This window comes from Colletes gigas, unplaced genomic scaffold (genome assembly GCF_013123115.1).
Source record: "Colletes gigas isolate AHSC1104 unplaced genomic scaffold, ASM1312311v1 Colletes_gigas_Sc00007, whole genome shotgun sequence".
Lineage (NCBI taxonomy): Eukaryota > Metazoa > Arthropoda > Insecta > Hymenoptera > Colletidae > Colletes > Colletes gigas.
In genome coordinates this window covers 800,822-828,821 of record NW_025106636.1, presented here as the reverse complement: position 1 = coordinate 828,821, position 28,000 = coordinate 800,822, and the positions used below count along the sequence as shown (strand labels likewise).

General features: G+C 37.1%; 5 protein-coding genes across 24 annotated transcripts in view; 3 read left to right on the top strand and 2 right to left on the bottom strand.

Annotated features, from left to right (window-relative positions):
• Positions 1-722, top strand: part of LOC122396455 (myosin heavy chain, muscle) — a 43,763-nt gene extending 43,041 nt beyond the window's left edge. For all 19 annotated transcript variants that reach the window (XM_043394879.1, XM_043394886.1, XM_043394891.1 and 16 more), the window contains exon 26: positions 3-722. In XM_043394879.1, coding sequence (XP_043250814.1) covers positions 3-86 — 84 coding nt within the window. In that variant the 3' untranslated portion in view covers positions 87-722. The remainder of the gene's footprint in view (positions 1-2) is intronic.
• A 1,336-nt stretch (positions 723-2,058) lies between these two features.
• On the top strand, positions 2,059-7,156 carry LOC122396459 (cytochrome b5-related protein). Its single transcript, XM_043394899.1, has 6 exons — positions 2,059-2,169; positions 3,958-4,195; positions 4,861-5,128; positions 5,265-5,556; positions 6,050-6,265; positions 6,649-7,156. The coding sequence occupies exons 2-6, from the start codon at positions 3,965-3,967 to the stop codon at positions 6,923-6,925; spliced, it is 1,284 nt and encodes a 427-aa protein (XP_043250834.1). The 5' UTR covers positions 2,059-2,169; positions 3,958-3,964; the 3' UTR covers positions 6,926-7,156.
• A 381-nt stretch (positions 7,157-7,537) lies between these two features.
• LOC122396544 (condensin complex subunit 2-like) lies at positions 7,538-10,167 on the top strand. The gene is made up of 2 exons (XM_043395065.1): positions 7,538-7,584; positions 8,118-10,167. The coding sequence occupies exon 2, from the start codon at positions 8,149-8,151 to the stop codon at positions 10,165-10,167; it is 2,019 nt and encodes a 672-aa protein (XP_043251000.1). The 5' UTR covers positions 7,538-7,584; positions 8,118-8,148.
• A 1,650-nt stretch (positions 10,168-11,817) lies between these two features.
• On the bottom strand, positions 11,818-14,550 carry LOC122396460 (leukocyte elastase inhibitor-like). 2 transcript variants are annotated; one of them, XM_043394901.1, is made up of 8 exons: positions 14,372-14,550; positions 13,836-13,954; positions 13,516-13,695; positions 13,236-13,446; positions 12,959-13,173; positions 12,723-12,902; positions 12,511-12,646; positions 11,818-12,447 (listed from the first exon to the last, which is right to left on the bottom strand). In XM_043394901.1, exons 2-8 carry the CDS (start codon positions 13,908-13,910, stop codon positions 12,290-12,292), a joined length of 1,155 nt encoding a protein of 384 aa, XP_043250836.1. In that variant the 5' UTR covers positions 13,911-13,954; positions 14,372-14,550; the 3' UTR covers positions 11,818-12,289. The 2 variants fall into 2 exon arrangements, with proteins under 2 accessions (XP_043250836.1, XP_043250835.1); XM_043394900.1 differs by lacking the exon at positions 14,372-14,550 and adding an exon at positions 14,058-14,336.
• Positions 14,551-15,185: 635 nt separating this feature from the next.
• LOC122396456 (protein PFC0760c-like) lies at positions 15,186-26,512 on the bottom strand. The gene is made up of 6 exons (XM_043394894.1): positions 26,186-26,512; positions 23,674-24,153; positions 16,414-16,700; positions 16,125-16,340; positions 15,695-15,982; positions 15,186-15,612 (listed from the first exon to the last, which is right to left on the bottom strand). Exons 1-6 carry the CDS (start codon positions 26,496-26,498, stop codon positions 15,463-15,465), a joined length of 1,734 nt encoding a protein of 577 aa, XP_043250829.1. The 5' UTR covers positions 26,499-26,512; the 3' UTR covers positions 15,186-15,462.
• Positions 26,513-28,000: the final 1,488 nt, after the last annotated feature.

Below are 28,000 nucleotides of genomic sequence, written 5' to 3'. Positions count from 1 at the left end.
AGCCACACCGACCTACGTTCAAACCCCAATTGGATGGTTCCTCATTCCCGCCACGCTTCGACCTGCAGCCCGATGGTGAACTGTAAAGATCGACGCGACCAACTTAACCCGTTAGAGACTCGATCGCAATAGCTTGGCAAACGAAAGGATTAATCGCGAACGAGCGAACTTTCATCGTGTCATCTCGCCAAATAACTCACCCCCATCATATATCACACATTACACACCGACACACCGACGTACAAGTGTACACCAACGATCTTTACTTTCATCGACACGAGAATGTCCACACGTGCTTGGTCACTTTGCCAGTTTCAAAATGAGCGGAGAGAAAAAGAAAAAAATAGAAGAAGGATAAAAATCACAAAGAAATTAAACGTTTCCTCGTTTCAAACATTGGAATAATATCGAATCGTTCGGGAACAGATTAGGGATACTAAACGTGGGAAGGGATAATTAATCAATTACCTTTCACCACTCGCGCTGACGGTCGAGGAAAGAGAGAGAGAGTGAACAAGTGAGAGTGAAAGAGCAAGAGAGAAAACGAGAGAAAGGAAAGATGCGAGCGGTCGAGATGAGAGGCGAACCAAATACGAAAAGAAAAAAAAGAACAATGAAGTTTCAAACATATACGGATGTACGTGCACACTGGCATACGCGCGAATCAAGCGGACGAAAACGATATATACTCGTAATTAAGAAAATAAATTCATCGCAAGAAAGTGAACGAAAACTAAAAAAAAAAAAAATTAAATAAATTTCAAAAGCACGAGATTACACGTTATGAGAAGACAAGCAACGAATACGAATTTAAACGCTAGTCGCGGATTTTCACGGCGGCGCGCATATTATACATGTCACCCAAATGATAATCCTATCCTATAAACTTAATTGTAATTTATAAAGAGAGCCGAAATATGTATTTATTAAAGTAAATAAGCAATAAATAAAGTTAAGAACTAAAACGAACATTTGTTATTTTACGTAGCGACCCCCCTTTACGAAAATACGTGTTAATTGTATTAAATTTTAGGTGTCACGAGTGTCCCGGATGCGAATAAGCAGAGAAAATTTGATTTTACAACTTGTTTCGAAACTTTGGGACCTTTCTTCGAGAGCAAAAAGTCCTGTACCATGCTTCGTTGTCAAGATATAGAAGAACTCGATACATTTTTACACTGGTATTAATAAACGCATAATTCTTCTTACACCCTTCTTGTTAAATGCTTTAAAGATTTATGATCACGATCACACCGCGTTTAGACAGAAATTACGGTGTAATTACAGTGTAATTGATCCAATCATAATTCATTTTTTAAATATAATATTTAATTTTATTACGACGAATTAAAATCGTCACTGGTAGAGCAAGGGATTAAATAAATTAACAAATTACTATTGAAACCAATTTAACAAACATGTTTGATCGGTTGTTTGCAGACTGAATCGCAATATCGATGGAAGATAGACATAGAAGTGGTAAAGAAATTTTACATCGAACTGGATTCGAGAGAATAGACTGTCGAGAAGGTGAGAACGCCAAAGTTGCGTCGAAATACGTAAGAATCCAGAGTATAAAAAAAATCGCAATTATGTCCACGAAATTATGTTACAAAATTTACCCTTTTATAATAGAATTTTTTTTTTAGACCAAGACTAATTGAAACTAGTGTCAAATTGATTGTTCCAATTAAATTTAAACGATTTCAAATTTATAAAATTGAAAGATTTTAAATTTAAATTTAAATTTAAGATTATCCTTTTATATTGGAATTTTTTTTTTTAGACCAAGACTAATTGAAACTAGTGTAAAATTGATTGTTTTAAATTAAATTAAAAAAATTAAAAGATTTTAAATTTAAATTTTGATAAAAAAGCAATTTCTCGATTTAGTAATGATCGAAAATATTTAATATCATTTGGAAATGTATTAAATATTTATTTTCGTTTACTATAACATACATAATTCGTTTCTTATAGTAGCTTATCGTTTCGGGGTCAGAGTGCTCAGATTCCGACATTTTGTTATCATTATATATATAAACGGAAAAACATTGCATTTCACTACGTTGTTTCCTTTAAAGCAGCGTGCTCTCTCGTCGAATTGTGCTGTGCCTTGTACATTATTTTTGTTGGGCGATTTAATAAGAAACAATTGCGAGCATCAAGGTATGTCCTAGTCGTTAGACAAATCTTTCTTAGTCGTTGCAACGCGAAAATAGAACGAAGAGTAACAAACACGCGTTATATTTGTTGCTTGTTGGAAATTTAATTGGAACATCGATTATAATATTTAAAAAGGTGAAACGTTGCTTGAACTTTGAAGATTTTTTATTAAGAAGTCATCCCGGAGGGGAGATAATTAATTGACAACAAAGTTTATAAAATTCTGTGACATAATTAACATAAGGTATTTTTGCAAAACAGTAAAATTAAATTGATAAATCAACGATAATGTTTAACAGTAATTAATATAAATAAGATTGTAGACAGAACCATCTTGAAAAAACTCGGAATGACAGATTATTTGAATATCAATTATTCAAATGATTATTGGAAAATTTTAGGAATAGTTTAAGTTGGCAACCATTTATTATATTGTGTTGGCACCACATGGGATGCCCCCGCGATGGTTACTCTCTCTTCCGGTTTTGATATGTTTCGTAAAACGTACTAATGTATTTATTAATCCAAATATACATATAATTGTAAGTTACATATTAAATATAGTATAATAAATGTTAAAACGCATCAGGAAATGGAAAGGAAACTCCAAACATGAAAAGACACCGAGATATGTATACTTTATAATGACAGAAATGATTAGGATGCGAGTCTCCGTCGTGCAAAAGTTGAGTACCGGGTATTTTAATGGGTAAAAAGAACGAATGCAATAAACATGAGAAAGAAAAACAGTGATAACATAACAGTCGAACGCACACGCGTCGACTGAAGACGACAGACAGATTATAGAGTATAGAGTGCATAAGAGAAAGTTGCACGTCACATCGCAAGGTGGCTCAGCTCGAGCGCCTCTTACGGGCAATAGTCTAAGCATTGAAAGCGCGGTAATTTTAAACAAAAGTTCACACATGCTTAACAATAACTACACTGCTATTTACATTTTCAATTTTATGTCCACATTTCAAGTATCCAAGTTTAATAAGTCAACTTATACTAAAAATGGCGCGTTGTACTTGAACTATAAAAATAAGTAAAGCAGGAAACTGTTTAGTTTATCCACAGTTTATACATAATCTAAGTCCAGAATTACGAGAATTAAAAATAAAGAATCAAGACAAACAGTTTCAAGAAATATTTAGATTTCATAATTAATTTCTATCAAAGAATGGAAACGTCTTGTCTCGTCTCGATCATTGCCCCCAAATAAAGCTTGTTACCAGTTTCATCATGTTATTTTCCATCTATGTATAAAGTATACACGCTCGATTATTCAAAATAGTCGCAATAGATATTGATTTGCCAACTTAATCTTCACGAGTTACGTTATAAAAGCAATATTATCGGTTGTTTATACAAGAGCGGTTAATACCACGATTATGACTCGTTTTCACAATTTCTTTTCGATAATATTTCCGAGAGATCTTTCCGTCGCGGTTATTAATAACGTTGTTTACGTAGAGCAATGCACGGGTGGAATGAAATCGTAATCAAAATACGTTGCGTCATAATCGATTTACGTAATTTAAACGATCCGAAACTATTTCGCAAATACGTATTACGAAGATAGTAGATAGTGGGTTAATTACACAGCTCTCACTGCCAATTTCTCAATGTTTACAAATTACACGCCATACGGTGTAAACACATTGACAAATTAATTTTTTAAAAATACGTTAAACATGGAAAATAATTGCAATTAAAAATTTAAAAAAATTCTCTTTTGACGCCTTTGGTGGAAACAGTGTTAAAATAGAAAATTATTATAATATTCAGGTGGGTCATGGAGAACTCTGTTAGCTCGATACCAGGTCTAAAACCGTTTCCGGAAAGACACGACAAATTCAAAACGCCGCGCGCTTTCCTCGAAGGAAGGAGTAAAATCGATGGCGCGGAGGGCCTATGGAGGATCAGAGATCGTTTATACGATCTCGAAACATTTGCCAAGTTCCATCCAGGAGGAGAAGAATGGATTCGTCTCACCAAAAATACCGATATCACGGAATTGTTTGAGGTAGCTATTGCCTATTGATAACAGAAAATGCAACAACATTAAAGGGTTTTCTAAATAAAATGAAAACTACAAAAGATAATCTGGTGTTCATTGTTTTATTTCGATATTATACAGTAGGAATATTTGTCAACGACCAAAACAATCGCTTGGAATTTGCCCGCCAAACAACGAATTGTAAGTTCAACCGATTCGAACAAGCGGATAACAAATATGGCGGCTATGGAGATCGAAAGTTCTATGGCCCTCGTTGAAAAACCTTATAGCTTCCTGTTGGAAACAATATTGGTGTTTTGTCGGACATAATATGTGTTGTGGTATTTATTGTTAAATACCATTATAAACTCTTATATCTACTACTTGTTGTTAGCAACAATTACCCACAAAAACTGTTAGGTAGCCACGATATATGCAGAAGCTGCCTCGAATGCACGTGCTCGACGTGTTCCCCTGTCGAACCCAACACGGTTGGGTTAGATTTGGGTTAGGTCCCAACCAAACCCTTTGTCCTCTCTATCCACGCGGATAACAAATATGGCGGCCATGGAGATCGAAAGTTCTATGGCCCTCGTTGAGAAACCTTATAGTCTCCTGTTGGAAACAATATTGATGTTCTATCGGAGATAATATGTGTAGCAAATTTTCCTAACCAAGATCTTTCTTTGCAGACTCATCATCTGACCGATAAGGCTGCGTCTCTTCTGCCCAAGTATTACATAAGGGAAGCAGTTTCCGAACGATCGGTGCCATTGACGTTCGAACCAAATGGATTTTATAATACGTTCAAGAAACGCGCCTTGGAGGCTCTGAAAGATGTAGATTTCCATCGACCCTCGAAGAAGACGAATCTCATCGCCGATTCCCTCGCTACAACTGCTGTTCTTTTGAGCCTCCTCGCAGCTTTTGCGCAATCTTATTTAGTACTTTGCGCAGCTGGTCAGTAAAACACACCGTTACGGGCATTGATTAGGAAATAATAATACCGAATGAATCATTTGCGAGAAGTGCAATCTATTAACACCGTTTCTATAATTTACGTTTCATGAAATAATCGAGATTCTGATATTCTCAGGAGTGTTCCTAGCTTGGACAACGATAATCGCCCACAATTATTTCCACATGCGGAACAACTTTCGAATGTATTATTTCGATCTAAGCTCGATGTCGTCGAAGGATTGGCGCATAACGCACGTTATGAGCCATCATATATATCCAAATACTATTTGGGATTACGAAATTTACGTGGCCGAGCCGTTCCTCCAGTGGCTTCCGGATAAAACAAAGTCCACGTTTAAAAGTATTGCCAGCCAGATTGCAAGCCCCATCGTTTGGTCTCTGATGTTCATTTCAAATCTGGTCAAAAGGTTTCTATGTTACTTTTTATACTTTCATCGTTATTCAATCTTCTTAAAATTAGGAGATTCTAGAGGCCAAAATAAAACGAAAATCAAGAATGTTAATTTGTCGATCGAGGCTTCGTTGAAAAGTTATTAACGTTTAAAGTTCCGCCTGTAAAACGGCAATCTGCAACACAGTTGCGTGCGCATGATAGTGGTTCTACATTCAGAAAACTGTAAGGCTGTCGATACGTCACTCAGTAGAGTTTCTCACGCTGAGTGAGGACCACTGTCATGCGCGCGCAGCTGTTCGCAGATTGCTGTTCCACAGACGGAACTTTAAACGTTAATAACTTTTTAACGAGGCCACGATCAACAAATTGCTATTCTTCATTTTCTTCTTATTTTGCTCTCTAGAATCTTTTGTTAAAATTTTTTCATTTAAATTAAAAAATAAATACGAGTACAATAGAAAACATTATCACAATTCGCTAATAGTAATAAAATTTGTTTGTTTTAGGTATTATTCCATATACTTCGAGTACGGGAAATTCGAATTTCGCGACGCAGTGCCTTTATTGCTGCCCTCTTTAATGTGTTTCTTCGCGCCAAGCGTTCTGATGGGTTTGAAATTCTGGTTATTGGTACTCGTAATAAGCAGCTTTCTGTTCTCCATGATCGGTTTTAACGCTGCCCATCATCACCCTGACATCTTCCACGACGGCGATATATACAGGTTCGTTCGTATTAAATACGATACATATACAGGGTGTTCGGGAAAAATTTCAAATCTTTCTGGAAAAATTCTTTTATCGAAAATAAATTTGTTTTTAAAAGCAATTTTGATAAAAAACAGTTTTTTGAAAAATCGTGAGGACTAATTCATGCTTCACCCTGTATATAAAGTTGTAAATAAATGTATAAAAAAAACAGTATAAATTGAAAAATTCATACACTTTTTAAGTTCATGAGAAATGGAAATAAAATTTTGTAGAGTGTTTGAAGATTCGTAAGTTCGTAATTAATGTGAAAAAATGATTTTGTTATTCGTGAAAAATGCTAGGTTTAATTCTAGAACCTGTAGCATTTCCGTATGGAAAAATGTATGATATTTTTTAGGGACGATCTCGATTGGGGTCTGCTAGAATTGGATGCCGTTAGAGAACGAAAAGTAATCGACGATTCCGATTTCCTTGTACTGACTAATTTCGGGTTGCACGGTCTTCATCATTTACTGCCAACCGTGGACCATTCTTATTTGCCACTTTGCGAGGAGGCATTCGAAAAGACTTGCAAGGAATTTAAAATCGATACAGAGAGGTGGACGCAATGGGAACTGATTAAAGGGCAGTTTCAACAATTAATGCGCAATGAACCGAAAAAGAATTACAGATAGAGTATCCGTATGAACGTAATTAATTGCACGATTGATGGAGTTATAGCAAATTATAGTTTTTGGCTGTTTAACAATAAGGAAACCTGTTTGTACAGAGTATACTTCTTAATGTACTAATTATACTTTGCTTAATATTTTAATATTCGAAGCGTCCTCTGAATAACTTCGATACAGCTACCTTGTAGAACTTTTGAAGGAATGCTACTGGGAAAATTAATATTTAATTAAATTACATTATATTACCGTGTACAATGATAATTATAATAATTAAGCAAATGTGATATTAATGCATACAGAAAACAATAATTATTCTCTATATATTATATTTTTTTTTTTTATTCTTTACCCGTTTCTTTTATTTTATTATTCGTACGTAATTTGACCTCTTAAATATAAATATGAAATGTTTATTACGTATTAATCGGCAGGAATAACGTATAATAGCGATAAGTTAATAAATATTTTGAAAATGTTTACATTGATGGAGGGACTACTTTGTTACGCGCATGCGTGCGTTGACGCGTAGTTAGCCGGCTGTACCTAGCCCGCCATTTCTTACTTATTAAAATAACTGCCAAACCAACCGGTTCGTACGCGGTGTTTCTTATTTCCTATCTATATCGACGAATATAATGTACAAGATTGGATGATCTATCCGGGTAAATATTTCTTTGAAATTTTACCATTATATTGTTACATTTTGTTATCACCTGTTTACCAAATACAATATTCAAATGTCTAACTGAAACGAAAGGTATATTCCTAACAAACGGACCTTTCACTGATCGGGGTGAGTTATATGCCATTCGATTCGTCTAATTCAGTACATTATTAATACGCGTTTCATTATTTGCGGGAATTCGTTTCTTTTGTTTAAACTTGTCGGAAAGTTGCGATAACAAAGTAAGGTTAAGTATATTTTGATAGGTTCGTACAGCCAATCGACCATTATTTGCCGTATAAAATAAGATCATTTGCAAAGCAGTATTTTTATTTAATTTTAGTTATATAATAATATGATATTGCTCGTAATTGTATGTCAGCATATATGTTAATTTTAAGACATCTGGAGCTGAGTTAGTATATATTTTTGTAAACATGTTCATGTTCCATTGCTTTATAACGTGTGGCATTAAAAGATGACAATTACTATTTTTGGTATAACGAAACATAATATTTTTCTTTTCAGTAGCATATTTATACTATATTCATATTTGTGGAAAATGGCAACTCCGAAAAATATAGCAGACATGAAGATAAATGCTGCTGTGGATACACCTACTATATCTATGTCTCCACTGCGGCGGAAATCAGTTTTTTCGCGTAAAGTTATTGGTACTCCTACTCTCTTAGAGAATGACGACGAAACAGAACGTTTGATTTTTCGCCGTGAAACTAATGCTACTTCGACGCCAATAATTAAGAATACAAGTGGTAGAAGAAGTTCTATAGGCCTTAGTTCCTTAGTAAATGTACCTACGTCTCAAATGACAGAGCATATATCTCAATGTATAAAGCTCGGAACTGAAAATAAAATTAATCCACGAAATGCATTCAGCTTAAAAATAATTGATTTTATGGCATATTTGATCAAGAAACAAGATGACAAAATGAATAACTTGCAAGTAGCTAGCACGTCGTTGGATGTGAGTACTCAGATTTATGGGCATAGAGTCGACGGTGTACATACGGAGATACTTAAAATGATGGATGGAATGGACATCGGTGAGAAAAATAATATGAATGCAAATGCAATGGACGTTAATGGAGGAAATGAGAATCAATTAGAAGATCCAGCAAAGAAAAGGAAAAGGAAAAATAGACAGCAAATATTTAGCACGGTCGAAAATTTAAGAACAAATGTAGAAACTAGGAAACCTTCTCTAATAACTATGGAAGAAGATTTACAAAGCACAGATATGTTGCGTCAAGTAACGTTACCGATTCACGCGAATTCTAGATTTTATTTACATCCATATAATGATGTTTTGTTAGACTCGGTAGATTATAAAAGAATACAAAGCAAAGACATAAGTTGTAGTACTTTGAGAATAGGAGGTTTGTCAAATATGCAAATTTGTCCACCTTTACATCATTTCAATTTTCAAAATTTCAACGAGGATGATGAAACGGAGAAGGATCTAGGGGAACAAACTAGTGATAGCAGGTTTCAATTTGATCTTGATGCAAGCATATCGCAGGAGGATGACCACCCATGTACAAACATGGATTATTTTAATGTCGAAGAGAACGAAGAGGAAAATGTAAATAGATACGCTAAACATCCTGATCAAGTACAGAACCTTGTAGATTTTCAGGAAGTTTTGAGTACCTCTGTACCGACAAAAGTCTCCGAATATTCATTTATTCCAAAAAATTTGAATTTACATTGGGCAATTCCAACATATTGGAGAAATACAAATTTCCGAAAAATGTTAACAAACAGCGGAGTAGTTGAAACGTGCCATCAGGCGCCCAACAAGAGAAGAAAAGAAATAGAACTGTGTTATAATGATGACACGGTTAATAGTGTAAATGATAAATTTTTACCTGGAAAAGGAATTACACTAAATCGTCAGACAACTAAAAGAAATTGGAAGGAGGAAATACTAACATTACCACCAGATAAACATTACGATGTTGCGCAAGCTACTAAATTATATCTCCATCCAATGATAGCTCCAAAAAGGAGGGATGTAGTAAGTAGTACTTGCTTACCTGACGCAGATCACAATTATGGCGATGAATGCGAAGTAACCCGTAATTCTCAGTCAGATAACAATGAATGCAGAGAAACTGCAGAAAATAATGTAATCGATAATGTTATGGGATCCGAAGATGAAATTATGCCAGAATCACAGCCATTCACCGGAAACAATCTCGTCACTGCTCCCAAATTAACGAATAAGTTCTCCATTAATTATTGCGTACGTGAAAAAAAGATCGATATGGGACAATTGAAAAAATCCATTTGGAAATGCTTAATTACAGATGATAGCAAAAAAATTAAAAATTCACAAGCATCAAATGAAAATGTACAACAAAATGTTTGTGATAGAATGAATGAGAAAAAATACTTTAGTGAAATTTATAAAGAACTACCAAATACATTAACAAAAGATAATAGTAAGGAATTGAGTTATCCAATTGCCTTTGTGTCTTTGTTACATCTAGCAAATGAGAAGTCATTGAAAATAACTTCTTCGCCCGATGTCTCTGACCTTACTATAGAACAAGATTGAATATAACATTTGTAAACGTTTTGTACGAATGTGTTGTATAAAAAGTAAATATATTCTTATGGTTAGAAATTTCTATTACATTTTTGACAAAATGTAATAATACTTTGTTATATAATAAATTATTTACATTTTTTATATACTTTCTTATTTGCCAATACTACTCTGTGACTGTACTCTGTACTCTGTGCTCTTCACTTTACATTTTACGTGCTTGGTTTGTTTTATCACAGACGAGGCATACGAGTAGACCTTACATACAAATGTATTTTTTTGGCCCATTTTTCTGGGATCCTAGAGACCTATTGCATTCAATCCATAAGGTGAAAAGTCTGCTCGTATACCTTATGAATTTTCGTGGTTCAAATTTACCGCCATACCGACCTAAAAATTGAGAAGTGATTTTAGCGACCTCTTCTCATGGATGGCGGTCAGTTGAGAAACTCACTGAATTAGTGCAGGCAAACAGACTAGTGTGGGTAAATGCATATGAATTGACGAGTACGAATTATTCGCGATTCTTTGACTAGTTAAAGTCGTAAATAATTTGCATGTAATCATCAAAGTGAATAATGTTAACAAATTTAAGAATCTTGTCAAGGTATTTACGTTGTCTAGTAAGTCTCCGTTCATTCGTTTTGTATTCGCGGTTTCTACCCGAGGCATCCCTCGGGTTCGTAATACAAGCTTCGCGAGACGTCGGCCTTTCCCCCACCCCGCCGCCTAATTCGCGAGCGTTACCGAGCACAGCCGAAGAGCCATCATTCGTACATTGAAAATTAACGAAGAAAGACGTATCGGCGTTTCGCGACCGAAGTACGTAATTTTAACCTGTTGATCTTTCCATTATTACTACTCGCGTTTTAATTACGATCTCTTGCTATACGGTTTCGATTTAATCATTATAATAATCGTTTATGAACTTTAATGGATCTTTATTTCGTTTCTGTTGCAGTCTCTTATTGGAATTCGAAATCAAGAAATTCCTTTTCGAAATACAAGAAATAATAAGACGTGTCGGGACCAACGAAGCACGTATTTCTAACCTTTCGATATTTCCTCATTGTTATCAATTATTGTTTAATCATCGTTTAATTTGTATTTTATTTCTGTTGCAGTCCCTGATTGAAATTCGACGCCATGGGAAATTGGCGCGTAAACGACACCATAACAGATGGCAGACCAGTCGACAAATTTTGGAGGGAATATTGGTAACGTTCAAACTATTATAACAAAAATTATCGTGCATATTAATATTTATATATTTTTATTTCCTTATTAAATTATTCGTTGCAAGCATGATCATAATTTGCTAATTGGCCATTGTTGAGATAAAATATGATGATCGTTAACAAACTTTTTATCTATTAAAAGTTTAAAGATTCGTAAATATATCAATGGTGGGCAATAGCATCGTACAAAGCGTACATAATTTAAAAATATTAATAACTTTCTTATTACCAGCAGTTTGCTTCTTCCTCAGTGTTTTATTATTTAGTAATATATTATTTGCACCAGGTAGTAATAAACATTTAACAAAGAGTACTATCGGTTTAGGTATTGTTAAATTAAAAGGGTATTGCATAAATTAAACATCGTAGATTCTGATTAATTGCAATTTGTGTTTATTTATTACAATTTTTAATAGTCGTAGTCAAGCTTTGTATAGATTCGTTTGTGTAAGTACTTTGCATCGGGGCACGTGTTATTCACGAATAACGAATACAAATTTTAGACTGATTCGTAAACTGATTTCTGCGTATGTTTCATTTATAAATTAAAATGTATAAATAAATTTATTAAAGCAATATTCGAGCAAGCAAAGCCGCAGACAGAAGCGAATCTAATATTTTTATTCGTTAGTAGCGAACATATTTTGTGCAATTCTGGTATCAGGGATGACGAAGTGAGCTAATTATGGCTCCTTCTCCTAATTTTCTGGTCCACACGAGTATAAAAAAATAACCCCCCACTATAGTTATTATGTAAAGCACCCTAGTTAATCTGGAATGTGGTAGTGGGAGAAGCGGTTGAGAAGTAAAATATATATACATATATGTACATATAGAAATATTACACGAATGATAAATTTTGTGTTGTCTTGCCATCGTCCGAGGATAAAAATTTATAACTCGTCTCTTTCTGGGCTAACTGTTATATCTTTTACGCTTCCAATAAAAAGTGGTACCTTGTTAGGTTTGTATTCGATTACAAACATGAAAGGTCGATCGACCAGAAATTGTTCTGGCATAAGGATCATTCGTCTGAGTCTCATTTGCACAGCTGAAATGAAACATAAAAAAATACTGGTTAAACGTGCTTTTCTTTCATAAAAAATTAACGCACCTGTTGCAGCTGCAGCTTCGGTGCCCTCTTCGTGAACTTCTATCACTGCTTTGTGCAAAACTTTACTGACTTTTAACGGTATACTTGAAATGCCGCTGAAATTTGCGTTGTCCTCGAATATTGTATTTAAGCCGAGCTAAAATATATAATAAAATTCAAATATATAATACAATTTTTTTAGCAATTTGATATGCCAAACGTGTCGCTAATACCTTTCGTAAAATGTTCTCCAAGTCTACCGTAAATTCTATTTTGAATTTCGGAAGAAACAATTCAATTTCGTTGTGCGATCGTTCTGCATTTGCGAGCACTTCCCACGAGAAGTTATTTTGCAAATTTAAAAGTCCATCCTTTTCCGTGGGTAATATTATCGTCATCACGATATCTTTATTCTGCAAGATGGAATCTTTTAAGCTCTCGAACAACCGATTTCAATGCATAAACGTACCATATATGGAATTTCAATAAAGCGCGAGCCCATCGTTGGTAGTTCGCCGTAATCGTATTTACGTTTACTAAACATCATTGATACAAATTTCGATTCAGTTTTCGTCACGTGGAATGTTTTCTTCTCCGTGTTCTTTGGATCGAATTTATGCAACCAAACGCCATTAAAATAAATAGCATTTACCATTACTAGCTTCATATCTTCGTCGAAATCGTCTATATAAAACATTTATATTATTACTATAGTTTATGATCTTCTTTCGCAAATAATAATTTACCTGAAGACACGAGATTAGATATTTTATCATTCGTCGCTTTCTTCACCCACGCATTGATTTTCTCAGCCGCATCTATATTGTGCTTGAAATCTAACTTTGAGATTGAAGACTTGTAAACGTCTGATCCTACTGCCAAAAATTCTGTTTGCAATTCAAATCCATCTTGAATATACATCGCGTTCGCGATGTATAGTTTAACATTTGTCAGCTCCTTGTGAGTACACAAACCATTTGTTATTTTAATTTATCTTTGATTTCGACGCAATACCGATAATCTTACATTTAGCAAAGCTATTAGAGTTGCGTATCCTTCTTTTATAGAATCTTTGTTACGATGGCAAAGACCAACTGTCATTTCATCTAAAGTTTCAGACTCTGCTCCGTGAGAAAGTAAAGACAAGATCATATGTATACTGAACGGTGAAGTAACAATGTTTCCCTCGCTGGTAATGGATAATTCCTAAAATAAATTACATAGTTTCGAAGCCTTGCAGAAATGTTAAACGACTATAGCTAAAACATATATCGCATGGAATTATTCTGTCTGCAAAGGGTTATGGTTTATTAAAATTTCCATACAGAATGTTTAGTTTTACTCACTTTATGAAAAGCTTGTGTAAAGTCATTGCAGGAGATAGAGAAATCTTTATGTAGACTTTTGTTGTCTAAAGACATATTAATCGATTGCGTAGCTGTGAGAGCAACAAAAGTGTTTAAAACTGTAAAGCAAAAAAAGTTATCTCCGTTAATAATTTTAAATGTCGTAAAGATTAATAATGATATCGCAATATAAATATTCCACAATGTGTAACAAATTATCACCTGTAAGTAACGCAAAAAACATTGTCACTTTCGTCGAGTATTAATTCTATTAACAAAATTAGGGAATATTTAATATTGTTTATCGAAAATAACTGTACTTGGAATTATCGAGAGCGAACTGAAAGATTAAACTATTTTTGCTTGGTATAGGTGAATTTTCGCATGAAACTTCAGCGTATAATAATAGAAATAATATGGATATTCAGAAACGTTGAATGAAACATTTTGTGATATGTAATGTATCGATGTATTACAAAACTGGTACTTTGGAAAGAGGTTAGATTCGGCGTCGCAAAATAGAAAGGCGGTCTCACCTGTCAAAAATAGACAAACTGTCAAACTATAGAATAGACGCCTGCGATGTTGTTTAAATTTCGAATAAACGTTAGCGAAAAATTTTTTTGCTTTAATTTGGCGCGTTTAAACGTTTAATAATTGTAGATTCTATTTTTGAAGTATGACTTATCAACACCCATGGAAATATCTATGTTTACAATAGGCAAGGAATGGAAGATATCGGTATCGACGTCATTATAAATTATCGATCGATTTTAGAAATGAAAATGTGCAGTCTAATATTTTACACCGCAAAATGAAAATTGAATTTTTAATAGTTAGAAAGCAATAATTAAAACGAACCTCTTAAAAATTATAATGGTTTTCAGTGCCCATCTAGCACATTTTTGTTATAAATCAGACACTACGTAATAATTTTGTTTCGAAAATTATATTTTCAATTACATACATAATATACATTCTTTTAGCTTTCGCCGCTACGATCAATGTGAATTGTAATTAAAAAAATGATACACATGACAAACATGATCGACCATCGTCGAAGTAATTGGGTAATCGTACAGATATTTGTTTCGTTTATTCTATTTTATAAACGTAAGCTCAATTTCCATGTTTCGCGCAACATGAAATAGTTTACACGCAGATTAGCAGAAACTATTATAAATAAATAAATAAATATTCTCGAATAAATAAATAGATTTAACTCGTGCCGTGTTGTTGGTCTGAAATGAAAGCGTTTAACACGCCCTGCCTTCTCGCGAAAGGACGATGCCGTGTTGTAGGAGGGCTACCTGTACTAACTTATCTTAGACAATGGTAAACTTAAAAAGTTAACAAAGACTGGAAACGCGAAAGAATGCTTTCGTCATTTTTACTACAACGTATCGATAAGTTTCCCAACTACTATAAATAAATACCCGAAAGCTTAATCGCGTCCACGTGAACTTCGATTTCCTCGATTCGAATCCGTCGAGGCTTTATTTCGATTTGAAAACAAAAAGCATTGTACCATAAAAGGAAACTATTTCGAATGAAAAGAAAATTAAATAAGTCGATTTTTATGGTACCAGCGAGTGATTTCATTAAGACCAACCGCGACGATGGAAACTCAGGCGGCAATTACTGCGACGGGCGGCGGTCGTAGCATCGACCTCGTCGCCGACGATAGTTTCTCCGAGACTAAATGAGCAATGTGCGACGATCTCTTCCACACAAATTCTCGCGTTCTGTCGTGGTCGTCCGCGCTCTCCACTCGAACCTGATCAAAGAACAATTCCGATTAATCTCAAAGCACGATAGAATTAGGTTCCAGCGATAGGATTTTTTGGCCTTTGGCGTACTTGTTTAGGTTGTAGTACTCGAATGGAGTTCAAGGTGGCAGCACCGCCGTGGAGAACTCGTAGGCTCAATTTCCCCGACATTTCGGCGGTGGTCGCTGTCGCGCTTCTCACTTCCTTCTTCGCGGCTCTGCCGAATTCCTTCTCGACTTTCAGGATAAGGGGGCCCAGGGTGAATCTTGTTTTAATCATGGTGTGATCGCTCATCATGTTCACGGACACGTCCCCCGATCTCTGAAGGCTCGCGAGCCCGTACAGAGTGGCTCGTGCTTTCGGTTTGTTTTTCTTCGTCTGAAATGTTTCCAATATTATTCAACCCCATGAAACGACATTTTTTAGGTTAAGTAGTGGATCGACTTCCGAAAAGGGCACACTTATCCTTTGTGTATGTCCTTTTCGGAAGTACACCCCAAGTAATTAGCCTTGTAATTACTTTGTTCTTATTGGGTGCCTGGTTTTTCGTTTTGTTCTTCGTCCCGGTCCGAGTTTTATTCGTTTTTTTCGCGTTCGAACCGGATGTTCGTCGATTCGTTGACTTCGTTGCTATTTCCACCACGGTTCTACTCGCGACATCCGGCGTGGACGTAGTGACGGTGTCCTTTTCCAAATTGATCGACGATACAGTGATGTTTTCGAGTCCCACGATTTTCTGTAAAGTAATCAATACATTTTACGTATAAATTAATTTGTCACGTCGTTCCTTTATCATTATCGAACAGTACCTGTGCATTTTCCGAAACTTCCTCGATCGTTTTTTCGGTCGATGTTGAGATCGTTCCCATGGGGGGTTTTCTCGATCCGTTCTTGTTGCTCTTCTTCTTCAATTTGTTCTTGCCTTTCTGCTTATTCGACTTCGATTTCGCGTTCGGGTTGGTCAGCTTCACCGTGACCGGATCGTAATTGCTGCGCAAAATTTTGTTGATCCTCCCGAGGATGTTATCGACGAATCGATTGTACTTCGCCACATAGATGGAAGACACGTCGTTGCTCTGTATCGACTGCATGCCCCCTGAAATACACGCGTACACATTGAAAATAGGGGTCCACTTCCGAAAAGGACATTTTTTTTACACTCTGAATTAAAAAATGTTGGTCCTATCAAGAATAACAACTGGATTGTTGTATCATGAACGTTTATCAGTGTAACATATCTGATACCTTCTGTGATATTGATGCTAGACCTAATCTATTTAAATGTATACACTCAACAGGTCCAACCAAAAAAAGGAAATTTATACTCCTTAGGACAACGTTGTTTTAATTGATAAACTGTTATTTTTGGTGGTTTCGATACGGTATCATTTCCCATCGGTAATGCGTGTGTGTTTGGTAGACGCGAGTGTATCGTGCATCGTTAAGCTCGCGTCTAGCGTTAAGCTATGCGATGAATCGACACGAAAAACTTCCGTGTGCCGACCTCGATGAATTAGGTTCATAAGAAAGAGCGACAATGTTAACGGTATATCGGAATCGTTCGGTGAAGCCAAACTGGTATTCGATCTGGGTCACGACCTGCTTCCTACTCACCTACAGACCTATCTACCTGACCGTGGACGTGAGTACGGGGAACCTTCCTCGTGCCCACCTAAAAACTCTCCCCGGCCGTTGATCCCTCAGCCACTTTCTTCCGGCTGATACACGTAAAAACTAGGCGTTTGACAAATTTTGCCAAGTTCTAACACGGTTATCGCGGATCAACGAAATTACTTCGATCTTGATACCCTCGTCACGGTAGCATATTTGGAATACCAGTTTGCATAGTATCATAGGGGAAAATCAGATAAACTTTTATTTTTAAAACTCGCTGAAACAACGGGGAACGTTTCATTTTAGAAAATATACGAAACGTACCTAAATTATTAAAATTATTAATTTGCTTTACCCGTTACATTTACCACGTGATCTTTCGTACAGAAACATCTTTCGAAATTATTTGATTTGCATAGTTTCTTTTCGATTTTTCTGAGTTATCCGAAAGTTATCAAATTTGTCTCCCTATCGTTTGGATAATCGACGTTTTACACACAGTTAAAATTTATTGGGCGAGTTAATCTGTTAATCGCCACAGTTGGTCTCAATGAAATCCCTCGCTGGCACCATAAAAGCGAACTTATTTAATTTTCTTTTCATTTGAAATAGTTTTCTTTTACGGTACATGCTTTTTGTTTTTAAATAAAAATAAATGGCGCCTCGACCTCGATATAATTAGGCTTTGGGAATTTGTTTAGAGTAAAAATGACGAAAGCAGTCGTTCACCTGATCCGGACCTATCGTTTGCATAATCGACGTTTTACCGTAGTTGAAATTGATTAGGCGCGACGCGTACGACCTTCTAAAAAAGTCCGTCGACCGTGATGGCGGCCTTTCCAATGGCGAAAGAGTTCTCCGACCTCGTGTCGGAGGAGCGTCGATAAAGAGCTTCCGATTAATTTTATCCGAGCGTTAACGAGCAACGAGCATAGACGCTAATTAACTTTCCACGCGATACCCAGACGAGATTCAATAAAGGTGTGACCAGGTTGAAATTTTTTCCCGGCTTTCACCGAGGCGGCCGGTCCAAAACGGAATGAGGCCACCGAGCCAGCAGCGTGCGTGGAGCATAAACGAGCGTGACGGTACCGCAGAGTTCTCTCGTACGCGCGACCCTGACCCACACCGAAAAGTCACGGCTAGATCGTTCTCGATCACCTCGAACTTCACATTTCTTTTTCGATCGAGTCGAACTTTGGTATCACTGGAAGCAACAACGAGTCAGAAATAACGCGTGGGGCTTAAAATTTACGATTTCACGAAGATATATAACAACTTATTAACGCATTACCGACGGGGAACGTCAACCCTGGGAAAAATTTTAATGGAGGATTCTAGAGGCCAAAATAAGACGAAAATCAAGAATATCAATTTGTTGATGGAGGCTTCGTTAAAAAGTTATTAACATATTGAAAATTTTTAAGTTTCAAATCATTCATGGAAAAATTATTTCCGATTGCGGGGGTCGATTACAATTATTTTTGGTCATTACACATACCCCTGAAATCCTACGCACTTTCGAGAAAAAAATTCCAGAAAGTGCGAAATTTTTAGACGAAATAAAAATATTTAAAATCATACTAAAAAAATTATATTTAGTTACAGGGGTCAATTGCAATCATTTTTGGTCGTTACACATACCCTCGAAATCCTACGCACTTTCGAGAAAAAAATTCGAGAAAATGTGAAATTTTACGACGAAAAAAAAAATTTCAAATCGTTCTGGAAAAATTATTTTCGGTTGCGGGGGTCGATTACAATCATTTATGGTGAATAGACATACCCCGGAATTCCTGCGTATTTTCGAGAAAAAAATTCGAGAAGGTGTGAAATTTTCGACGGAACAAAAAAATTTCAAATCGTTTTGGAAAAATTATTTCCGGTTGCGGGGGTCAATTGCAATCATTTTTAGTCATTACAGATACCCCCGAAATCTTGCGCATTTTCTAGAAAAAAATTCGAGAAGGTGTGAAACTTTAAACGTTAATAACTTTTTAACGAAGCCTCCATCGACAAATTGGTATTCTTGATTTTCGTCTTATTTTGGCCTCTAGATTCTCCCATTAAAATTTTTCCCAGGGTTGTCTGAACACCCTGAATAGGAAACCGAGGGGTCGTTCGAGCGCTTGTGAGAACGCGACCCCTCTGGTGGCGAGTATGGAAAACTACGCCACACTGTGTTTCCTTTACCATTATTCACTAAAAATTTCACTGCATGGTAGCCAAATGGTACTGTACAAAATGGCGGTGGGGGGATAAGCTTTTCACAAGTGTGGAATTGCTTTTGATCAGTGTTCGATACGGTGCTTCCACTTGTACAAGCCGTGGAACGCTAGGAATGTGGAAGACACAGGTTTACGTGCTACTGTCCAGTTATGTGCGCGCGGTTATTGTCGCGTGTCGTAAAGCCGTCCACCAAACACGTGCAACTAGGTAACAAAGAAAAGGCAAGAGGAAATTGCAAGCAAGGACTATACTACTGGTTCTACGAACGAGTGGCAAGGCATGCGAGATTCCCCAACAAAATGGAGACACTTTCGGCAACGATCGCTAACCCTTTGATAACAAATTTTACGAACACTTCGATTAACTTTTTGTTCTGTACACTTGACTATGCCAGATCTTTGCCATTTACTACCAATTTATTTTAATTCTCTTTAACACCAGAACTACCGACAATTATAGTGTGTTTATTTGTACCAAAGAAATTAAAAAGATAAATACCTGGAGAAATATATAATGCAATGGAAATAAGCGTTTACATATTCTCTTATAGAAAATTACGATAAATTTTTTACAAGTTTTATTAGAAATTACGAATGGTTAATTTCGACTGATTTGGTAGTTCCAGTGTTAATAAAATATCGAAAGACTGTTTAGTGATTTTGAAATACTCATTTCGATGGGAATAATTCTTCGAAACACAAAGTCGCGTGAATGTAAACAGACCTTAAGACGCCAATGGCTGCAAAGACAACAAGAAAGTGTTTCCAGAAATGGTCCTTTAGCTAAATCGTTCCCGTTAAGTTTCGTTCTCGCCAAGGAAGGGAAAGAGAACTTATCCTCTGGATCACGCGTGGAATCGGTTAATGGTGACGGAAATAAAACTCAAGACACAATATTTTCTTTGTAAAAACAATAAGTTATCTATATTTTGCAATCCAGAACGGACAATGTCTCTGTACAAGCTTCTTTTTTCCAAACAGAAAAAAAAACTCTGCGCGATAAGCAACGCCATTATTGGCCACGTTTCCTCGTCGAGCTAGTTTCTTTGCTCTATCGTCGAATTTAGCGATTCGTGGCTTCGCTAGTGTCGAAAGGTAATTTCCAAAATCGTTAGAATTCTATTGCCAATCGTGGTATTGCTTACCTCGCGAATTAACGATATTTTTAATTTACATTTGCTCTTTTTCTCTCATTATTAACCCCTCAACGTTCATGCTCGAGTTTGACTGCTTTGAAAAACAATATTTGTTTAATCCAACGATTTAAGGGATGATAATATTTGTTTCCCTTCAAATTATAGATACAACATCGTAATTAAGAAAAACCGGTATTTTTAGAAACAAATCCAATACAGAAAACTGATCACTAGACTGCGGATCTTTATGCAAATTCACATTAACGAAACGGAAGCTTCACAGAGGGCTGTCTGACCCCCTAAATATAATAATTCGTATCTTACTTTAAGTATTTCTAATATTTTTGCATATTAAATGCGTTCTGTAGTTGTTTGAGGATTAAAATTTCCCATAAATGCATAAACATCCGCAGTCTACCGATCGCTGTTGGTTGACCCGAGAAATATGAGCGTTGAGGGGTTGAATAGAGACGCGCGAGAAGGGAAAGAAAGCTACGTGACCTGTAAAGTACCTTTTCTCAATTTCGACTGTACAAAAACCGACTTCCGGAAAGTCCGGTGAAAGTTCTGATTTTTCCGGAACTCGCGAAAAAGCAAAGAAACGTCGAAGCACGTACCGCGTGACGTGAGCATGTAGGCGAAGAACGTGACTCGAAAAGAAACGGGCCACTGAAAAAGGTGCTTCGAATTCCTCGTTCCGTTGCCCTCTTCTCGCCGTTCGCGTGCTCGACGGCACTTAGGCGAGCTTCGAATACCTTTGGCTATGTACAATCTCTTGCGATTCACCAAGGCGTTCGTTTAACAGTTACAAAGACGCATGTAATTGGAAGAGGAGGAAGACTACGTGAAGAACGCGCAGTGGAACAAAAAGGCCATTTACATTAACACATTGACGACCAGTGAATCTTTGATAAAAAAATTTTTTAAATTGCTCGAAAAGGCGTGCAATAAAACTGGAATTAAATTAACTCTTAATTGGTATCGTGGATATACTTGAAAATCTAAAAAACAACTAACTTCCTCGCACGATTGTCTTCATTTTACACAGAGAATTTCACAGGGCGTGATATTGATCATAAATAAAAGAAATTTTAGTCAAACTATCCCTCACGATACCGTTTCAGGGTTAATATGCACAGATTCAAGAGAAACTTTTTTTTATTTGGATACAAGTAACTCTGATAGGATCGATAATGTTAGGAAGCAAACAAATCTCGTTTACGATCGCCAATGTGTTAATTTCACCATGCTGTTTCGACGTTGAGGCGTTCTACATTAATAAATAAAATAAATACTACTACTACCGCTACTACTACCATTACTTCTACCACTACTAGGCGTTCGAATGAGTGTACACTTTATGCTAGAAGCACGATAGTCAAAGTAAGAGAGGATCTTACTCGTCGATGATCCGCGAACTGTTCCTCGAACGTTGACGCTCTGAATTCGTTCCTATTAGGATCGGGGCGACGAAAAGGCGGGAAAGAATTCAGTTTTTTGGAACAGTACGCTTAGGGGAAAGAACGCGTTTTTATCACGTAATCGTCGGAGAGGTCAGTTTTACGCGATTCATCGATATTAACACTACATTTACGTGATCTTACGTATGTATATTCATTGATACCTTTCAGGTTAACGATTACCTTGAAATACGATTTTTTCTTTTAATTAGAATATGTATCTATGCCATTGCATCAATTAAATTCAATGTAAGTTGTTGAAAAATAATATTTACGCGTTCTGCAATTTTAAATATGGAATCTGACGTCCGTAAATCTAGTGTTAATTAACCCCTTGCACTCGAAAACGTTTTTTCATTCCCAGGAAATCGTGTTTTAGTATATAAAATTATTTTATTCGATCAATATTCATTTTTAAATCGTATGGAACGTATTTACGAGAGAAAAGAAAATAGAAAAACGAATCGAATCTTCGCCATTTTGTATTTCCCTGACCCGCGATAACGTTTTAGAAACAATGAATTTATTTCCATTTATTTACGAATACTTTCAGCAAATATATAGACTTTTGAGAAATTTGATTTGCGTATTTTTGAAGACAGAGTGCAAAGGGTTGAATGAATGTTTACGAAGAATCGGATGAAATTTTTACGAATTACTTCCGTTCGACTAATTACGGTTTACGCGTTAACGCGCTCGCTGCTTTGAGAACGCATTGGTAGCCACGTTTGGTACAGTTTTCTATTTCCGGTCTACTTGCGGGCACAAGCAGAGTCTTTCGCGCATTCTTATCGCGCCTCGATTAGGTTCATCGAGAATTAATTACGAAAATGAACAGGAAAGGATATTAAAAATACTGCAAAAAACGTAGGATCTCGTTGACGGTTATACGTTGAACGATTTAATAAAGAAATACAGTAATCCCCCCTATAACACGATACGCTTATAACGCGATTTTATGTCCCTCGTATAACACGTGTTTTCCCCCATATAACGCGGGGATTGTTATATTTCTCTACTGTGAAATTTATAACGATTTGCTCAGTTCATGATCAATTTCAATTTTTATTTAAATTTTCTTAGTTTGATTTTAATAAAACGCACGTTTTTCCTTAATATTCGATTTAAACCCCCTTTAACGACGAGAAGTTAAACGTGAATCATTTGTACAATTCTCGTACAACACGGAACCAATCTACCATGTTATAGGGAGGATTACTGTATCTACTTTTTACAAAAAAAAAATTTGAGCATTCTCGTACAACGCGTAACCAATCTACCATGTTATAGGGGGGATTTCTGTATCTACTTTTTACCCCCCAAAAAAACACGATTGTTTCATTTACAAACTAACCATGAAAAGTTTATCAAAAGTATCGAGGCTGTGTTGCGCGAGGCTACCAAAATGTCTGCAGCGAGCTCGTCAGCTAAACCGTAGAGAAAATGAACTCTCGTTCGAGGAACGCGTTCGAAAGATCGTCGACTCCTGGGAATCGTAGTTCGCGACTTTGCCACTCGTCCCTTTTATCCCGGTTAAACCGTCTTCGAGGAGGAGGACGGTACGCGCGTGCGCGTCTTGCGCGTGCCTTTCCGCCCCATACTGTGTTTCTTGCTCTTTCCCTTGAACTCACGTGCTCGTCTGGCGCCAGCGATGTCGGCGATACTGTCTACATCGTCGTCATCCTCGTCGTCGTCCTCCTCATCGTCGTCGTCGTCGTCGTCCTCCGTATAGACGAGATCGACGTCGTCCTCGTCGTCGTCGTCGTCGTCGTCCTCGTCGTCGGCGTCTGCCTCGTTCGTGGACACGGCTGGCACGTGTACCGGGTTCGAGACGGACTCCGACGTCTCGAGGGCCGACTCGTGGACACCGGAGGCACCTTGGCCGTCGGATAACGCGTTACCTTCGTCGTCCTCGGCGCCCGTCGTCTCGCCCTCGAGGGCCGTCGTTTCACCGGCCACCTCGGCCGCGGCTGCCTGTTCCGCTTCCTGGGCGGCGTTCAGGTCAGCCTCCACGGCTGCCGGAAGAGCTGGAGCCAGTGGTTGCGTGGCCGCCGGGACGACTGGCGCCGCGGGACTCGCCTCGTCCTCGTCGTCGTCGTCGTCCTCCTCGCCTGGAATTTTTCAGAAATAAATTAATAGAAATTCAATATAAATCGAATAGAAATTCATAGATATTAGGTTGGTCCGCCAGTATGAGTCTGTTGCCTCGCCGCTAGAGGGCTCGCGCTCTCACAAGCGCTCCACCGAGGCAGGGCCTTCTAGAAACCCTTACGGATTAAGTCCGCTAGTCCACTTTCCTTTTCTTCTACCCTTCTATTATAAATCTTTCTCATGTTCCATAACTCTCATTTCAAATAAGTTTTCTTTTCTTCTTTTCCATCAAGTTAAGGTCAATTTATATTGTTCTGTTCACAATAAATGCAGTTGGTGAAACGAAGACATAGCTCTTTCCTTTACATAGCGACTCAAACACCATCAGACGTTATATCCAGAACGATATTTTTACTAATGCGACGTGTGAACGAAGCTGTTGGGAACGTGTTTAACCCTTTGCACTCCAAATTATATTTCCATTTTGTTACCAGCAGCTCCCCAACGCTTTCAAGTGTTTTATTTGAAATTTACGTTAACTAAAAAATTAAGGAATTTAAACATATAGAGGAACAAACAAATTCAATTAAATATCTGCTTAATAACTGATGTTGTATTTTGTAATTTTCAAGTGTATGATCTCGATGAGTAATGATAAATGAGGCAAAACACTTGAAAAGAATGGAGACGAAATTGGGACTTAAGTAATTATAGCGTTAATTCGTGAACTCGTGAACTCGTGAATTTTCGATTTGAAACGATTCTGGGCGATCGTTTGGGTAAATGGTAAAGTACCGCAACGATCGTTTAAAAAACCGTAATAAACGCGCGAATGGAAGAATGCTCGTAGTTATAGTTAATCTCTCCGGAATGTGGGTCGATGTGGAGAAAAAAAAAGTAGCGCGTAGAAATTCTTTCCGAACTGGGATCGCCGTCGATTTATGTTAATTCGGGCGAGTTTGGAACACCTTGTACCGTTATGGGTACGTGAACGCGCCTGAGTTACCGGTGAACCTGTCGCTAACTCGAGACCCCGAGCATTTGCATAACGGCGAGCGTCGATTTTTAATTTTCTGCCGCTCGGTTTGTACATTTTTCACGCGCGGAAGAGCCAAAGTTGGCCAAATTATGAATAGAAATCTTTTCGTATCGGGAACGAAATCTTTTTTCTGTGTCGACGGTAGATTTACGGATGTTGATCGTGTACCTATTTTCACCGAACAGAGCCAAGTTCACTCATACAACAAAATTCAAGTTTTTTGCACAAAAAAAAATAGTTTCATAATATTATTCTCATAAGTTTTATATACAAAGTGTTCGGGGAAAAATTTAAATGGGGGATTCTAGAGGCCAAAATAAGACGAAAATCAAGAATACCAATTAGTTGATGGAGGCTTCGTTAAAAAGTTATTAACAATTAAATTCAAACATTTCAAATCGTTCTAAAAAAATTATTTTCTGTTGCGAGAGCCAATTACAATCATTTTTGGTCATCACAATTACCCCCGAATTCCTATCCACTTTCTAGAAAAAAATTCGAGAAGGTGTGAAATTTTTCGACGGAAAAATAAATTGTCAAATCGTTCTAAAAAAATTATTTCCAGTCATGAGGGGCAATTACAATCAGTTTTGGTGAATAGACATACCCCCGAAATCCTGCGTATTTTCGAGTAAAAAATTCGAGAAGGTGTGAAATATTCGACAAAATTAAAAAATTTCCAATCGTTCTAAAAAAATTATTATTATTTGCAGGGATCAAGTACAAGCATTTTTGGTCAAACAACATACCCCAAAAATCCTGCGCATTTTCGAGAAAAAAATTCAATACGCGGCAGAACTTCAAACGTTAATAACTTTTTAACAAAGCCTCCATTAACAAATTGATATTCTTGATTTTCGTCTTATTTTGGCCTCTAGAATCCCCCATTAAAATTTTTCCCAGGGTTAGCTGAACACCCTGTGTATAGTAATCAAATTTTTAACAAGTAAAATGGGCTCAGTCCGTAAATCTAGCGTTGAGAATGTTAAACCAGCGAGGATGGATAATATTACCTAGTATATCTTCGATGAAGCGTTCCAAATAATCGGAATCATCGTCATCGTCGTCGTCATCGTCGTCATCATCATCGTCATCGTCGTCGTCGTCATCCCCCGTGATATCGAGGTCGATGTCATCGTCGTCGTCGTCGTCGTCGTCGTCGTCGTCGTCGTCTGCGCTGACCGCAGGCGGTTGTACAGCAGCCTGTCTTCCTGCCTCGACGACGTTCTGATTCGACGACTTCTCCTCTGATATCTTCGGCAACGGCGACGCGATTGTTCCGATCGCCAGGCAGCAAAACACTGCCAATACTATCGCTAGCTTCATGGCTCTGTCAAATAATTCCCAAGAAAAAAAAAAGAAAAAAAATCCAGTTTAATTCAGCATCCCATTTCGTCGTGCGTTAAAACAAGCCTTCCATTTTTCTTTTCACATTCTCTCGAACAATTACGAATTCACGAACATGATAAACCGATAACCATACTTGAAAGTACTTTTGCAAAACTTACCCTACTTTTGAGAATCTTTTTCTTTTATTTCGAACGCGTGGAATCGACTGAAACCCACGATAAGACTACGTTTATCTCTTTCAGTTTTAGAACGTGATTATTTTACTTCGCGGGTAAAATTTCGATGTGAAAGTGTATAATTCTTTGCCAAACAATTGTTCAAATATTTAGATAACAGGAACTATCGCGAATTTGCTTAAATCGCGTCAAAGGATTTTCTTTACTAAAAGAAAAGAAAAGATTAAATTAAGAAAATCGAGAACCTGAAAGTGTATTTGATATGCTACGGTGCAAAATGAAACGTCAGAACGGGAGTACCGTACGGGGGACCGTGAGAGGCTTAACTTTCTCAGGACCCACGAAAGAATCTCATTTAACGCGCGGAATCGTGACCTTCGGCGAGGGACATCGGGATTCTCATGGCGTTTCAGTCCCACACGCGCGTTTCAGCGCATCCTGTACGGTTAACGGTAGGCAAACGAACGTTATCTGGCCATTTTCCAAGGATTCATACTCGTTTAACACTGTCTCTACTAATATAAAACATTCAACTTGAAACTACTTTCGAAGTTCGACGAAGAAAGTCGAAGGTTCAAGATAGCAAAAATAACGTAATTCACGCGTTATTTTCAAACTCATGGACGTCAAAACCACGGTAGAAAAAAGAAAAAGCGCCAACACTAGATCTATCAAATCAATCGTTGCTTCAAATCGATGTAATCCCCGTGATTAATTAATAAATAATTCGCGTCGATTACATCGAAACGTGGATTTTCTTTTGTCGCGTTTAACACATTCCGCGTTTAAAAATTTGTTCTCCGGAACCGGTAATATAAATCGCGTGAAAATTATCTTAAAAGACGTGAAATAAAATCACGAATCGTGTTTCGTTTCAAGCTCTTCGATCAACGCTAAAACGAGAATTTTCGAGACGTTCGGCGGAAGCCTGTACGAGATTTTCGCGGCAAAAGTAACGGGTTCCCCTTTGCACACCTCGACATCAATTTTTATCCCAGGAACTCCTTTATCGAGTCCTGCACATTTTTTCAAGTCCAAACCAAGGAGACATACACTTGAAAATAAAAAAATATAACAATAATGTAAATAAAACAGATATTTCATTGAATTTGTTTTTTAGCTGACGTAAATTTCAAATAAAACACTTAAAAGCGTTGCAAGCTGCTGGTAACAAAATTCAAGTATAATTCGGAGTGCAAAGGGTTAAGGCCCGTTTATTTCTCTATTTCCTTGGCCAAAAAAATCTTTTCAGCATTCTCAGCACCTCGTCCAATCGACTGTACCCGCGCACGAGAATCCGCG

What these genes read in the sequence shown, in the direction of transcription:
- LOC122396459 (XM_043394899.1), top strand. Translation starts at nt 3,965, where the DNA reads ATGGAGAACTCTGTTAGCTCGATACCAGGTCTAAAACCGTTTCCGGAA. An exon ending in ATTTCAAATCTGGTCAAAAG is followed by an intron (nt 5,557 to 6,049) that starts GTTTCTATGTTA and finishes TGTTTGTTTTAG; the next exon opens with GTATTATTCCATATACTTCG. An exon ending in CACGACGGCGATATATACAG is followed by an intron (nt 6,266 to 6,648) that starts GTTCGTTCGTAT and finishes GATATTTTTTAG; the next exon opens with GGACGATCTCGATTGGGGTC.
- LOC122396544 (XM_043395065.1), top strand. Translation starts at nt 8,149, where the DNA reads ATGGCAACTCCGAAAAATATAGCAGACATGAAGATAAATGCTGCTGTG.
- LOC122396460 (XM_043394900.1), bottom strand. Translation starts at nt 14,079, where the DNA reads ATGTTTTTTGCGTTACTTACAG. An exon ending in GTTTTTTGCGTTACTTACAG is followed by an intron (nt 13,955 to 14,057) that starts GTGATAATTTGT and finishes TTTGCTTTACAG; the next exon opens with TTTTAAACACTTTTGTTGCT. An exon ending in TTACACAAGCTTTTCATAAA is followed by an intron (nt 13,696 to 13,835) that starts GTGAGTAAAACT and finishes AATTTATTTTAG; the next exon opens with GAATTATCCATTACCAGCGA.
- LOC122396456 (XM_043394894.1), bottom strand. Translation starts at nt 26,498, where the DNA reads ATGAAGCTAGCGATAGTATTGGCAGTGTTTTGCTGCCTGGCGATCGGA. An exon ending in CGCTGGCGCCAGACGAGCAC is followed by an intron (nt 16,701 to 23,673) that starts GTGAGTTCAAGG and finishes CGTGTATTTCAG; the next exon opens with GGGGCATGCAGTCGATACAG. An exon ending in AAGTTTCGGAAAATGCACAG is followed by an intron (nt 16,341 to 16,413) that starts GTACTGTTCGAT and finishes ATTACTTTACAG; the next exon opens with AAAATCGTGGGACTCGAAAA.